A 13,062-nucleotide genomic window follows, 5' to 3' on the forward strand; every position below is an offset into this window, starting at 1 on the left:
AAAAAAATGCAATTTCTACACAACTCAAGACACTTTCAACATTGTTACCTTGAGAATTTTAGAAGAAAGTGCTTGACGATGTGCCACTAAATGCATGTGGGCTTGTTTGTTGCTATAATTGATTACTTACTGCTCTATTAATCTTGTATATCACTTCTGGTTTATTCCAAGGATGAGTAAGAGAAGCAGTTCAGGACAGTTAGTTGAAACCCTTCCATTCTGGAACAGCCTGCCTGTTACAGAAGGCACTTCTTAACATGGAAAATAGTAAAGAGGCTGTTTTGTAACTGTTGGTTATAAAATAACTTCCAGGCAGTGTACTTACAAAACACGTTGGCTAAGGACAGCAGTCAGCTGGCCTGGGTGGGGCATTAGTATGACTGCTCAGGCATCAGTTAAATAACATTTATACGTGTCCTGTCTTTCAATCCAGCACATGCCCCTGTTACACCAGGGAGACCCAGAGGATCTCTGCGCCCTCTGATGACCGACAACGGTGTAACGGTTTACCCCGAAAGCAGTCAATGCCGTAACGGTGCAGTACGTGGTGCCCTCAGTCAATTCTAACGTTGGCCCACTTTAGCCAAGGCAGTAGGAGAAGGGCTTCTGAAGGTCTGCGTTAGTATGAAATGTGTATAATTCCAACTTTAGCTGATTAAGCCTTACAAAAGCTAACCAGTTATATTCCTGAAATGAGCGTCTTATAACACACTTGCGTAACTTGAAACGTTTTCAAAAGTAACTAAACCACAGTTCTTAGTCGATGGAAGCTACTTAGTTGCGCTCCTTATCCACACCTCAACTCACAGCGGGGGAAGAACTCAAGAAACGTGACAGCTGTTACCGTAACGTCACCCTTAGACGTCGCGGTCGGCGACACAACGCTAACACTGTCAGCAGCAGCCGCCTCCCGCAGCGCCCCGGCAGCGGAAGCGGCGCCGCCGTGCGCAGGCGCAGTGAGCGCGGCCCGGCCCCCAGGCAGGCGCGTGACACCCGCCGCCGCTCGGACACAGCGGCCGACAGTCTCTGCGTGACTTTCACACGGTACGTGACCCCTGACGTCAACGCGGTGCCGCGCGGGGATTGGAAGCCAGCGTTCCGCGCCCTACTGCACTGCTGCGGCTCGCCCCGCGCTGCGCAGGCGCAGCGGCTGCCGGCGGCGGTACCTCGCCCCGCGGCTGCCGGAGCGGCGGGGTGCGAGGACAGCGCGGCGGCGCCCCCGGCCCGCCCCGCCCCGCCCCGCCCCGCCCCGTTCCTGCCGCCGCCATGAAGATCTGGACCTCGGAGCACGTTTTCGAGTAAGTGTAGCGGGGGGGGCGGCCTGAGGGGAGAAGCAGGGCTGGCCTTGGGGAGGGCGGCCGCTCCTCCGGCGGGCCGAGGGGGCTTCTGCCGTCTGGGCCGTGTGCCCCCCTGGGCTGGCTCGGCGCCGCAGCCCAGCTCCGGCCGCCGCGGCTCGTTCGCCTCCGTTGACCTTCCTCCTGCGCGTCCTTGCCGCGCCGGGGTCACTCGCCGTGGGGAGCGGCTCGCCTGGTGGCGAAGCGCGGCGGGCGCAGCACCGAGCCGGCTGCCGGGCGTGTGTGCGGGTGACCGCCGGCGCCTGGGCGTTCTGAGGGGACGCAGCCGGTGGAAGCCACTTACAGACCAAACCAGGAGTCGTACGTACCGGCGTAGCGCGGATCCAGGTGCGGTGCCGGCCGTGTCGAGGGTTATCTTTGTGCTGTCCTCGCCTTCGAGGTGTAGGACTGACCAAAGCGTTGAGAGTCGCTTCATGTTGTGGGGGCTCAAGTGCTCCAAAACACCTATGTTGAAAAATAATCCAAAGGAAATATTTGTTAGAGGAAAGAAACAGCTTAATAAATTACTCTAGTATTACTAAAACAAAAACAAAAAAGCATTGTGTCACAGGGAAACTTTCTTATCAAATTACAAGCTGGAAGGTAATTGAAGTCAGGAGTCCTGATTAATCAGGTGTATTGTACGCTTAACTTGCATGTAGCACTGTCCAATCCACGAAACAGATGTTTTCCTCTAGGGAAGGATATTTGTAGGGTTGAGAACTGGAAACTGAACTGCTTTAAAAATATAAATCAACGTATATGTTCAGTTTTAATAGAAATCCTGTTAAAAACCAAGCGTGTACAGCTTTGTGTCTGGATTCTGTTTTGGCAGTCACCCCTGGGAAACAGTAACAATGGCTGCCATGCAGAAGTACCCAAATCCCATGAACCCCAGCGTGGTGGGAGTCGATGTCCTGGACAGACACGTGGACCCCAGCGGGAAGCTGCACAGCCACAGACTCCTCAGTACGGAATGGGGAATTCCCTCCATTGTGAAATCCGTACGTACTGCGTTGCAGAGCTTGGAAAGGATGCCGGAGGGAGGGGAAGTTTGTGAACCAGGTGGTGTAATAGACATGTATAATTTCATAACTTTTAATGGCTTAAAACTATAAGCATTTCTGTATCAGGAAAGCTCAACAGCAGTACACATAGTGACTTCCTGATAGCCAAAAATTGCCTAGATCTTAAATTCTTTCCATCTTAAAAGTGTGATCTACCTCAACTGAATAGTTTTATTTTAAACTAAACCCTAATTCTGTTGTCCTAGTGTCTGTTCAGTACTACAAGTGTTACTTATGCATTTAAAGGCACTAAAAACATTGCAGTTCATTAGCATAATTAATTCCATCTATGTTTTGCTTGTCTTCTAGCTCATTGGCACATGCAGAACAAAGACATATGTTCAGGAGCACTCTGTTGTTGATCCAGTGAAAAAAACAATGGAGCTGAAATCCAGTAATGTAAGTACTCTAGATGCGTTTGTGTAACTGAAATAGATTACAGATTATAACAACTTGTAAATTTGAAAAGGAAAATCATCTTGAAAATTACTTTAAAATTGCATTAGAACAATACAAGTTAAAGGTTTAAGTAACATGTTTATAGCTGACTAGTTCTGGTTTTCAGAAAGGAGCTACTAGGTTTTTGGAACTTGTCAGGACCAAAGTGTCTGAACATACTGATGAGCAGGATCACAGTAGTTTTGGGGGCGGGGGGCATTAAGAAAAAAATTTTAAAAGCCATTTGGTGTACACTGTCACTGTTTCCGAATCATGTAACGTTTTTCTCTTTGTACTACTCCATCTGTCTGATCCCACTGTTGAAATGTTTTTATAAATGTGGCAGTGTACATTGGTAAATGATCAAAAAAACTTAAGGAAACAGAAGTGTGGCTGCCCCCTCCCTGGCAGTGTTCAAGGCCAGGTTGGATGGGGCTTTGGGCAACCTGGGCTAGTGGAGGGGGTCCCTGCCCATGGCAGGGGTTGGAACTAGATGGGCTTTAAGGTCCCTTCCAACCCAAACCAGTCTGGGATTCTATGAATTAGATCAGCAAATGCTGAACTTGGAGATTTCTCTATCTTGTTGTACAACTCTAATGCTTACAGGAAACGCGTACTGTTTAAATTCGATATAAGCATTAGTTTGGAATCTGCAGTTTTATTTACTACATTCCTTTAATATTTTTATCAAGGGGTAATCTTGTTTTATATTCTACAGATTTCATTTACAAACCTAGTGTCAGTAGATGAGAGGCTTGTCTATAAACCACACCCTCACGAATCGGACAAGTAAGTACCTCTTTGTTCTGAGATTGCCCTGAATCCAAACTGCTGACTTTGGCCTTTAAAATTCCTGTGGGTTCCCTTGAACAGAATGTGAGGTTTACATCACCTCTGTTATGGTATTAATTAAATGGGCTATCATTTTTTCTAGTGACATTGCTTCTGCAGAGCACTACTGGGAAACTTAGTGTCCTGCAATGATGGAGTCCAGTTCAGCTCAGCTTTTCAGGGAGTTGTCCTGTGTCCTCTCTGTAACTGAGCTTGTACCAGTTACCATGTACTCCTTTCTGATGACTTCATCAGTCTGAGCACAGAGCCTGCACTAGAGGCATATTTACCTGCCTTTAGTCTATAATTTTGGAAGTTTGGGTTTTGGTGTTGGGAGGAGTTTTTTTACGCAACTTTAGAGCTTCATGGGTCTATACTGCTGGAACTAATGATAATTATGAAGGATCTTTCTAGGGATTCTAACATAAGAAGTTTTTTTCTCTCATGACAGTCAGAAATGTTAAATCCCTGTTGTTGAAGGGGATGTCTTAATACTGTTTTCTCAGTTAACCTTCACTCCAGATCTGCTGTTTCCACTCTTAACTTGCTGCTGCTAAAGATGGAAATAGTTGAGTGCCACAAAGGGACTCTTGGACTTAGTGGGGACACTTGGGTTTTATTTTCATGAGTAGAAGCATAAAGCAGTTAAGAACTGTGGAAGTGGGCTGTGTTTATGGAACAAGAAGTTCTGTGTTATACAGTGGAGCTAATGAGGGAATGTACTTGTTGGGGAGGAACGAGTTTCTTTCAGCAATGCAGTCTTTTTTAAATTACTTGGAATAATTCCGTTTCCTGCTCTCTATTTCAGAACCATTTTGACACAAGAAGCAATAATATCTGTAAAAGGTGTCAGTCTCAGCAGTTACCTAGAAGGGCTAATGGCAAACACAATTTCTTCCAATGCTAATAAAGTAAGTATGACCCTTGTGTAAAATGTGTGACCATTGGCTAAATGACAAAGGGAATAAAAATCTCTATTTTACTTTTTGGCTTTGTCAACAGTCTTAGGAAGGGTTCGCATAGTTCTACTGCCTTTACTGTAGAAACTGAATGCTCTGCTTGCTGGACTTCCTTTTTTTTTTTTTTTTTTCTTCTTGTGAATGGAGATAATAAAGTATTATTGGCAAAGCTCTCTGAATCTTCACTGGAGAAACATCTCCACTCACTTAACGGTCTGGCACTGTCACTCTTTTGCTGCCCTCTTGATGCCATCTGTTAGCTTTTGCTATTGAAAAAGGATATACATCCAGACAGATCTGAAGTAGTTATGTGAGAGTAATGATGTTCTGTTTTATTGGAGAATGTATCCTCTGTGAATCCAAAGTTGTCTTGAGTTCAGCCTCAAGAACGATAAAACAATCTGGATAAGCCTTTTGTGGTTTGTAACGTGAGCACTGCTGACATAAGTTTTTTCATGAAATTTAAAGCAGTGCATGTTCCTGCAGTACTCTGGTTATTGAAGTAAAAAATATCAGAGGCACATATTTCTGTACCTTTTCTTTCTTTTTCAACTGTTGTGTCTTTAGTCGTTTTCAGTAAGACAGGGGGTTAACCTATTTACTTATTTGCTACAATTTATACACTGATAAACTTTTCTTTAACTGTAGGGCCGTGAAGCATTGGAATGGGTAATTAAGAGACTGAATGCTGAAATTGAAGAGTTCACAGCTTCAGCAAGAGGAACCATGAGGAATTCAATGGCAGCAGCAGCCTTTGTAGAGAAATGATAGTAAATATACCTGTGTTACTAATGAGATTTAACAATCTGAAGCTTCTCTCCAAACCTAAATACATGTATCCTTTGTTATTTAAAGGCATACCTGTATTAGACATGCTTCAAATTTCATTTGGAGAAAAGCTGAATTCTTACTAATGAGGCTGATGCCTAGTTAATATATTGGTTCAGCTGGACCGAATTTCGGTTACAGATGAAGAAATAATTTTCAAGTATAGTTCCTGTATTTACATGAACACTAACTTATAATGTTTTCAGATATGAAATAGCCTCATTTAGCGATGAGGCTGCATATGGTGGAGGAGACTGGCATGTTAGATTAACTTCTGTGGAATTTTTATTTTTGTGTGACTTACGGACTACCTCTTTTGGGACCAAGCCCAAAATTAAGCAGAATGGTTTGTTCCAGCATTGTTCTGTTTGTTAATTTTTGATAGTTGTGTGATACAACTTGGTTTAATAGAAAGTTTATTACTTGACGCTTGAAATACAAAAGAATGTAGAAAATATTTTTTGATAAGCTTTTTAACTTGTTTGACTGGTTGACCTAACATGGTACTCACTGTTTTTCAGTCAATGTCGGTAAAACACACAGTGTCTCTTGTCTACTAAGACCTAAATTCTGTTCCTAAATGTGACATTAATGAGCTGGGCGTGCAGTAACTTAAAATAAAATTTTATCTTAAACTTCTAGAACAAATATCTCCATTTCTAAAAGCACATTAAATAAAGGGGTACAATAAGCATAGAGCCTTAAAATCTTGCAAGCTGCTAGGGCATCTAAGAATAGTAGGTGTTCACTTCAAAATTTCAAAGAACCACTTAAAGGACTAAAAAACCTTTGTGAATTTGGCTAAAGAGATACTAAACCTAAAAGGAAGTGATAGTAAAGAATGTTAATGAAACACTCATTAATTTGATCATGCTCCAGAAATAACCCATTACATCAACTGAACATTTTGTTGTCCTTTCATTTAAACATGGTGTTCTAAGTTCCAGAAGGTCCTTTACCTTTTGAACTAATTTGCTCACAATACAAGGCTCTTTAACTGAAAACCTTGAGAATAAAACATTTTCTACAGTTTGTGTTTTGTTTCTTGGTACTTGCTGTAGATTCTTGGTACTGTCACCAGTTATTAGCTGTGGGAACTTAAAGGTCAGACCTTGACATCCTTCCTTACATAGCATACCAGTCTGCTGGTAGTGCTGTTGACTGCAGCAGAGGCTCTCTGTCCCTGAGGCTCCTTCACTGTGAAGGAAAAATGTAAAGACACAGCTCTGAATTAGCTGATGCTTGTATTTTAGTGCCAGAGGATCCTCCTGGAATTTTGATTCTAAGCTTACAAGTAATTTCAGGACTCTCTCTTTGCCTTTAAGAACTGTAATGTCACTTGTTCCAGCACATTTTATGTTGCATGCCGTTTATGTTATATCAGAATTGCCTATTGAATAGTGTCTGCTATATAGAGAACCAGTGCTTATTTTAGGTGGTGAACACATGGGAACACAATCTTCTGTAAGATTTGTGTAGGGGAGAAAAACCAGGTGTGTGTGTATATATATATATATATATAACTTCTAAAAATTTAACTATTCTAAATATTTTTCTAAAAAGAAATGGTTTGAGACTAGCTTAATAAATTGAAATCATTGGTTTGCCATTCTTTACAGGAAGTTATTACAACTGAAACAGCATTTCGGTTTTAAAAGGCTACATGAAACTTCTGCAAAACTGTACCATCATTTCTGATAAAAGTGCAATGCTTGAAACTCATTTTAAATGTTTGTTTAGCCATTAGCATCACTTGGCATTTTAAAGTCAATTTTTTTTCTTTTCCTAATTTTTCTGCACTAAGGACTGTATAGTATGAACTCACAGTTTGCCCTTGCACTGAAAAAAAATATTTTTTGCAAGCATTCAGCAACTTCTTGAAAGATCATGATTTTCTTTGTTCTATTTTATTTATATGCCTGCATTCCCATTCTGTCAGGGAGTATGGCTTTCTGTCTGTGGCACCTTTTAAATAAAATTTTATCTGAGTTCTGGCTAGTTCCTGAAACTTTCTGTTTGGGTTTTTTGACTGCTAGGTGAGTAACCTAAAATGAGGAGGAAGAAGGTGAAGAAATACTCTGGAGTTAGTAGCTTCTTTTATTGAAATGCATATCCTCAAATGCACATTTACAGCTGCTATGGTCATTTTTGCTTCTTAATAACTGCTTTTCTGCAAATCTGATACATTAACTAGCGACCAAATTTCACAGTTTGCTAGATCCTGTGGAAAGATTTTCAGTCTGCTTGGACCAAGATTTCTATTCTGTTACAATGTACCTGTTAAGGAATGTGTCTCTGCATGTGGAATCTAATGTTGGCTATTGTAAGAACAGAAGAAAACAAAACATTTGGGTCCATGCAGTCATGTAACAGCTTGCCTGTTTACCCACAATTCTGACAATAGGAGACTGCACCTCAAGAAGCTTTGCTCGATGAGGAGCAGGGGACTGTGTGTGCAGCAATTACAAAGTACATGCTGTCCCATCACTGGAGAAGGAAGTAGATACCTGCCCTGTGCTTGGTGCACGTGCATACTGAGGTGGTTTCTTGACTAGCCACTTCAGCAAGTGATGTGTTCCCTGTGCGCTGCAGGGCTGTGTCGTGGCTGGCACTGCTCTGATGAATGTAGGGTGCTACAGATGAATGCACTAACACTGCAGTGAGCACAACCTGAGGTAGTGCAGAGAAGCTGTGTGTTGTGGTGGTTAGAAGGAATGGAGGAGGTGGGTAAGAGAAAGGAGCTACAGCTGGAGGCACAAAACTAAAGGACCAGGAAGAAAGAAAAAAGGGGGAGGGCACAGAACAGGCAGAGGTGGAAGAATGTGATGTGAACAAATCAGTGGTGTGGTCGCTGGTGGATCCTTACCTGCTTCAGCTTGCATAAATGGATTCATGTTTTACCTCATCTGCAGATTCAGGCTTTTAAATCAGTAAAACTTCTCAGCCATATAACTTTGCTGAGAAATAGAACAGAGGTGACTAAGCTTTAGATCTAAAGCTCAATGGCCTGGAGAATATTTTAAGATGGCACTGTTAAATCCTTTGTTCTCACTGCTCACCTTCTGAAATTTTCAATAATAAATCATTAGATTTCCTTGCTGTTCATTGCCTTAATTATTTTGGATGACTTTCTCATATTCCTGTGACCCTGAAGTACTCCAACACAGCTACTAAGGATGTCTGCCAGGAGGATGGGCATGCTACAAGTCTCCAAAACATCCTTCTAAAACAAGTTGCATCCAGAAATGCTATTACAGTTAATTTAAAACCAGAAGTTTAAATTGCAGTAGCTGGAAGTTTGAAGTCTTGGCAAGCTTAATGCCCTCTTCTGTTGAGACTGAACACTTGCATCATCTCCTGCTTCTAATGGAAACACAGTGCTCTTGAATTCTTAAATATTTGTACGGACATAGCCATATGCCTATGGAAATGAAGTACTTTTAAAAAGGCTTAACTTACCTGAGAAGTATTTCTTCTTGCTGACAATGGGTGTCAGCACCTGTTCAGTCAGATAGCAGTTAACTATAAATGTCAACCAGTTGTTTGTTTTGGAAAACCAGAAAAAACTTTAACCACCATTTCCTACAACACTGCTGATCTGTCTATTGCAGTCTATATTTGCAGTTAAACTGTAGTCTAGCATAATTCCAATAAATGTCATATACGGTAAAACTAAGCACCCAGTGTCTAGTAACTGCAACCTTTCAAAGCCCCCTGGCATTGACAGGTAGTTGGTTCAAAGGAAAGATCAGCATCCTGTTGAGGTTCATGTTTATAGAACTGAAGAGTGCCGATAAAGAGCGTGTGTGAAAGCACTGAGTCATTTCAGAATCCTTCTGTTTCTCAAGGTGAAGGTTGCTCTTTCACTTGCACAGGACTTGTTCATTTCTTTCTCAAATAATTTGATAGCTTTGCTTTATGCATTGCCATAAAATTGAATTATTCTAAAGGTGAGGTTGCATGTTAAAACTAAGCTGAACTAATTGCTTACCTTCAGAGAAAGGAAACAGTCCTGTGTCTGCCTGCCTGCCTTCTTGCTCCTGGCTGCACTGTCCTACTTCTTCCCTCGCACCCTTTGTTGAGCCAAGTCAACTTGATCCAAAAAACCATGAATATGAGAAGTGATAGAATCTTTACACAGCCAGTAGCAGGTGAGACACACTGAAGGAGGAGAAATGGAGGATCTTCTTATCTATAGGAAGCTATTAGGTGGGCTGAAATTATATTGCCTCTGCAATGTGTATTACAATGATTTCATACTGAATCTACTAGAAAGAATATTTGATGCTGTAAACAATGCATGTTATTCTAACAGAAAAAAATACAGTTTTGTAAAACAGTAACATTGTTAAGTTAGTCTTTCTTCTTAGACACACATATCACAAGCAGTTCAACACAAGATAGCTTTTTTACATGTTCTTTTTCTCCAGAAAGGTTTGACAGTCCTTCAATCAAAAAGTTTAAAAACACTGACCTAAAAAACCACCAGCAGCTAGATAATACATATATAAAATCTAGCTCAATATATCAGCTAGAATATAATACAATGAATAACATATGTAGTAAGTATTTTCTTACTCATGTACCCAATCCATTTTACACCAAATTAAATGAAACAATATCCCCTGCTGTGAACTTCAGTATTCCTAGAGCCCGTTCAACTTTGTGGATACTCTGGTAAGAAATCTGTTTTATAATATGACAAGTAGCGTCATTTGGGTGAGTATTTGTTAACAGGGTTTTTGGGACTATGTAGCTATTGTTTACCTGCAAGATAACTGCTTTGTTTTATCTAGATTTAAACTCATTTACATATGGCAGCTGCAACAAAATCCAGTTGTAAAAAATTGGGAGTAAGGAAGTGTATATCAGAATCCATACTTGGAATTTATTTGTATTTTATAGTCATGTCATATTCTGAATGATCTAGCTGAAGTACTAGAAGCACTTAACCTTCTCAGCCTGATACTCTATAGTTTTATTTCCTCTGTTTGTAATTGCCAGTTTTGAGGGACATTCAGCAAGTGATGCAATTGCCCTGCTTTTCCTGTGAAAGGATAGGACAAATGGAAGCAGGGTGCTACTGCATAGATGATATTATTTCCCTATCTGCAAAGTGAGATGCAATAATGGTCCTATTTACCTACAATCCAAAGTCTCCCTTGTCTTTCAAATAAGCATAACCACCTATGAGTGTCTGAAAACAGGCTCCAGCCATTGATGTCACCTAGGTGTTTTTAAATCTTTATTCAATATGACCATCAACTGTGGACAGAATGCTTTACGTTATCATGCTATGTTATCGTAACAACATTTTAAAAGTAACATAGCTAACAAAAGTTACTAAACACATTAAAATAGGAACTAATGTATAAGATTCTTCAAACCTGAGTGTACCTGAATTCTGCTCTGCAGATCCTGGGTCCCTCCAGAGACTATTTGTGCCAGATATGGTAGAATGGACAGTTGAGAACTTGGATGATACTGCAAAATTATTTTTTATTTTGAATCCAGGTGTCCAAAAGTTAAAAATTAATGTCTTCATCTGCTTCATCAACTAACCTTCAAAATGTTGTCCTGTAATAGGAAACAGCACAGAACTGCAACTTTAAGATTAGAGTTGATTTCAGAGTATGTTTCCTGCTGGTGCTATGTGCTGAGTGCCGTACTTAGACAAGAGGAGATTTAACAGGAGATGACCCGTATTGTCATCAGCATGGCATGATTTCCAGTAGCTGTAGAACAGATTAGGGTCAGCAGCAGAGAGAACAGCAGGGCTTTACCAGCACAGCCCAGTATGGCTTACACAGGCAGAGAAAGGACATAAATCCACAGCTATCAAAGGTAGGAAGCATTAATTACTGACCTGTACATTTTATATAATAGTGGCCATAATTGCCTGTTTCTTGACAGTGTTATTTCATAGGAAAATGTGCAATAACTTTGCCATTTTAAATTAAGGCAGAAGGAACACAGAGAAGGGATGATGGAATTTACAGTCTGTTGGAAATCATGTTGATACTGGCTTTTTATTGTATTGTAATTTGCCTTTTGTATAATTATTTATTCTCCCCTGTACAATGCACTTTTAAGAATCTTTTAAGAAAGATAAGTCAGCCACAAAATGATGGTGTCATTAGATAGCAAGGGTGGGATTTTTTTTAAGGGGTTAATTATTTTTGTTCTTTTATTAAAAGTATAGAGCAAGCAAACTTGTAATTTCATCACAAATTATGCATTTAAGAAAAATTAATTTGTCTTGCCTTTTGATCTGTAAACATTGTACTCTTGATAGAATTACGACCATGTTGCATGAGCTCTAAAATTACAGAGGCATTATGAATAAATATTATTCAAGAACTATTTCAGATCTCATCATTGGTACAGAAGCAGCTTTTTTTTAGTCTGGTAATTTTTGTGTTGTTTTAATATTTGCATAGTAAGTCATCCTTCCTGGCAACTTCAGCCCATGTTCAGCAGACACCTGCTTCAGTTAAGAGGTGACCTCAGTGGGAGTTCCACCCATGGTGATTATGTTAAATCCATTATACACGCATCTGGACATTAGTTGTGTAATAACATGGGAAAAGCTCAGGTGTATTCACCTGAGAAGCTGCAGCCTCCTGTATGTGTGTATCTATCACTTTCTTAGCCCATAAAATACTTTTGTGATGATTCTCTGAATAATGCTGTGTGCATTCCTGTGCCTATGTCTGGAAAGACAACAGCAGGTTTCAACTACTCTCTGCTTTGCAGTCTTGAGACAAGAGAAGGCAGCTGTAGATGAGCCTCTTGATCTACTCATACTATAATTAGATGCACCTTTATGAACTGAAATATAAGCTGTTCTGTTCCCTTTTTAGTTAGATGTCTGCCTTCTATCAGAACTTCTCTTAGTATAATTTTATTAAACAATTCAAACTAACCACAAATTTAAATTTACTGTTATTACAGTACAGATTTTATGTCTAGAGGTAAAAAATACAAGTTATAAAATAAGACCTCTCTTTATCTGAAAAACAAGTAGAACTGATGTTGCTGACGTGTATTTCTTAGTGACAGAATCAGTTTAGCATACTGCTAGCTTCCAAAAATAAATCCTGCACACACTGCAGAGAAAAATACTGTTTTCTTTGCCATTTTTGTTAGCATCATCAAGAAGATCCACATTTTTTAGTTAGATGTTATGAATCAAAAGAAAATAATCCCTCATACCTTTACAGTCAGAGGCCCAGTTTGACTTGTAATTGCCATTTACAACTGTGTTGTTTTTTTAAAAATTTCTCTCCATAACCAGTAAGTAGCCTAGTACCTGAATATCCTATGGTATCTGGAAAAGAAGACAAAAACCATTTTACTTTCCATTCTATTACATAACCATTATTTTATTCCAGACCTTCAGAACAGGGAGGTGGCATCTGACAGGAGGGTTCTTTGTCAGGCTATCATAGATGCTAAAATCTGGTTGAACAAGGAGAGACATGCCAGGACAGAGGAATGTCTGCTACTGTACATATTATTCTGTACTTGTACTTCTGTATTGGTCCGTTGTGACAGAGCAATATTGTAAGTCTGTGAGCTCTTATTACTAGAGTTTTCTGCACC

The 13,062-nt window shown here is 40.3% G+C and overlaps 1 protein-coding gene across 2 annotated transcripts; it reads left to right on the forward strand.

Annotated features, from left to right (window-relative positions):
• Positions 1-1,115: 1,115 nt before the first annotated feature.
• Positions 1,116-7,465, forward strand: PRELID3B (PRELI domain containing 3B). 2 transcript variants are annotated; one of them, XM_054845513.1, is made up of 6 exons: positions 1,116-1,298; positions 2,170-2,338; positions 2,711-2,800; positions 3,558-3,628; positions 4,479-4,581; positions 5,278-7,465. In XM_054845513.1, the coding sequence occupies exons 1-6, from the start codon at positions 1,267-1,269 to the stop codon at positions 5,395-5,397; spliced, it is 585 nt and encodes a 194-aa protein (XP_054701488.1). In that variant the 5' UTR covers positions 1,116-1,266; the 3' UTR covers positions 5,398-7,465. The 2 variants fall into 2 exon arrangements, with proteins under 2 accessions (XP_054701488.1, XP_054701489.1); XM_054845514.1 differs by lacking the exon at positions 1,116-1,298 and adding an exon at positions 1,325-1,682 and having other exon boundaries at positions 5,278-5,539.
• Positions 7,466-13,062: the final 5,597 nt, after the last annotated feature.

The sequence above is a fragment of the Grus americana genome, chromosome 17, assembly GCF_028858705.1.
Source record: "Grus americana isolate bGruAme1 chromosome 17, bGruAme1.mat, whole genome shotgun sequence".
NCBI classification, from domain to species: Eukaryota; Metazoa; Chordata; class Aves; order Gruiformes; family Gruidae; genus Grus; species Grus americana.

Excerpts from the sequence above, each read along its gene's own strand:
- PRELID3B (XM_054845513.1), top strand. The coding sequence starts at position 1,267 with ATGAAGATCTGGACCTCGGAGCACGTTTTCGA. Across the intron at positions 1,299-2,169 it reads ACCTCGGAGCACGTTTTCGA|TCACCCCTGGGAAACAGTAA; the intron begins GTAAGTGTAGCG and ends CTGTTTTGGCAG. Across the intron at positions 2,339-2,710 it reads TTCCCTCCATTGTGAAATCC|CTCATTGGCACATGCAGAAC; the intron begins GTACGTACTGCG and ends CTTGTCTTCTAG.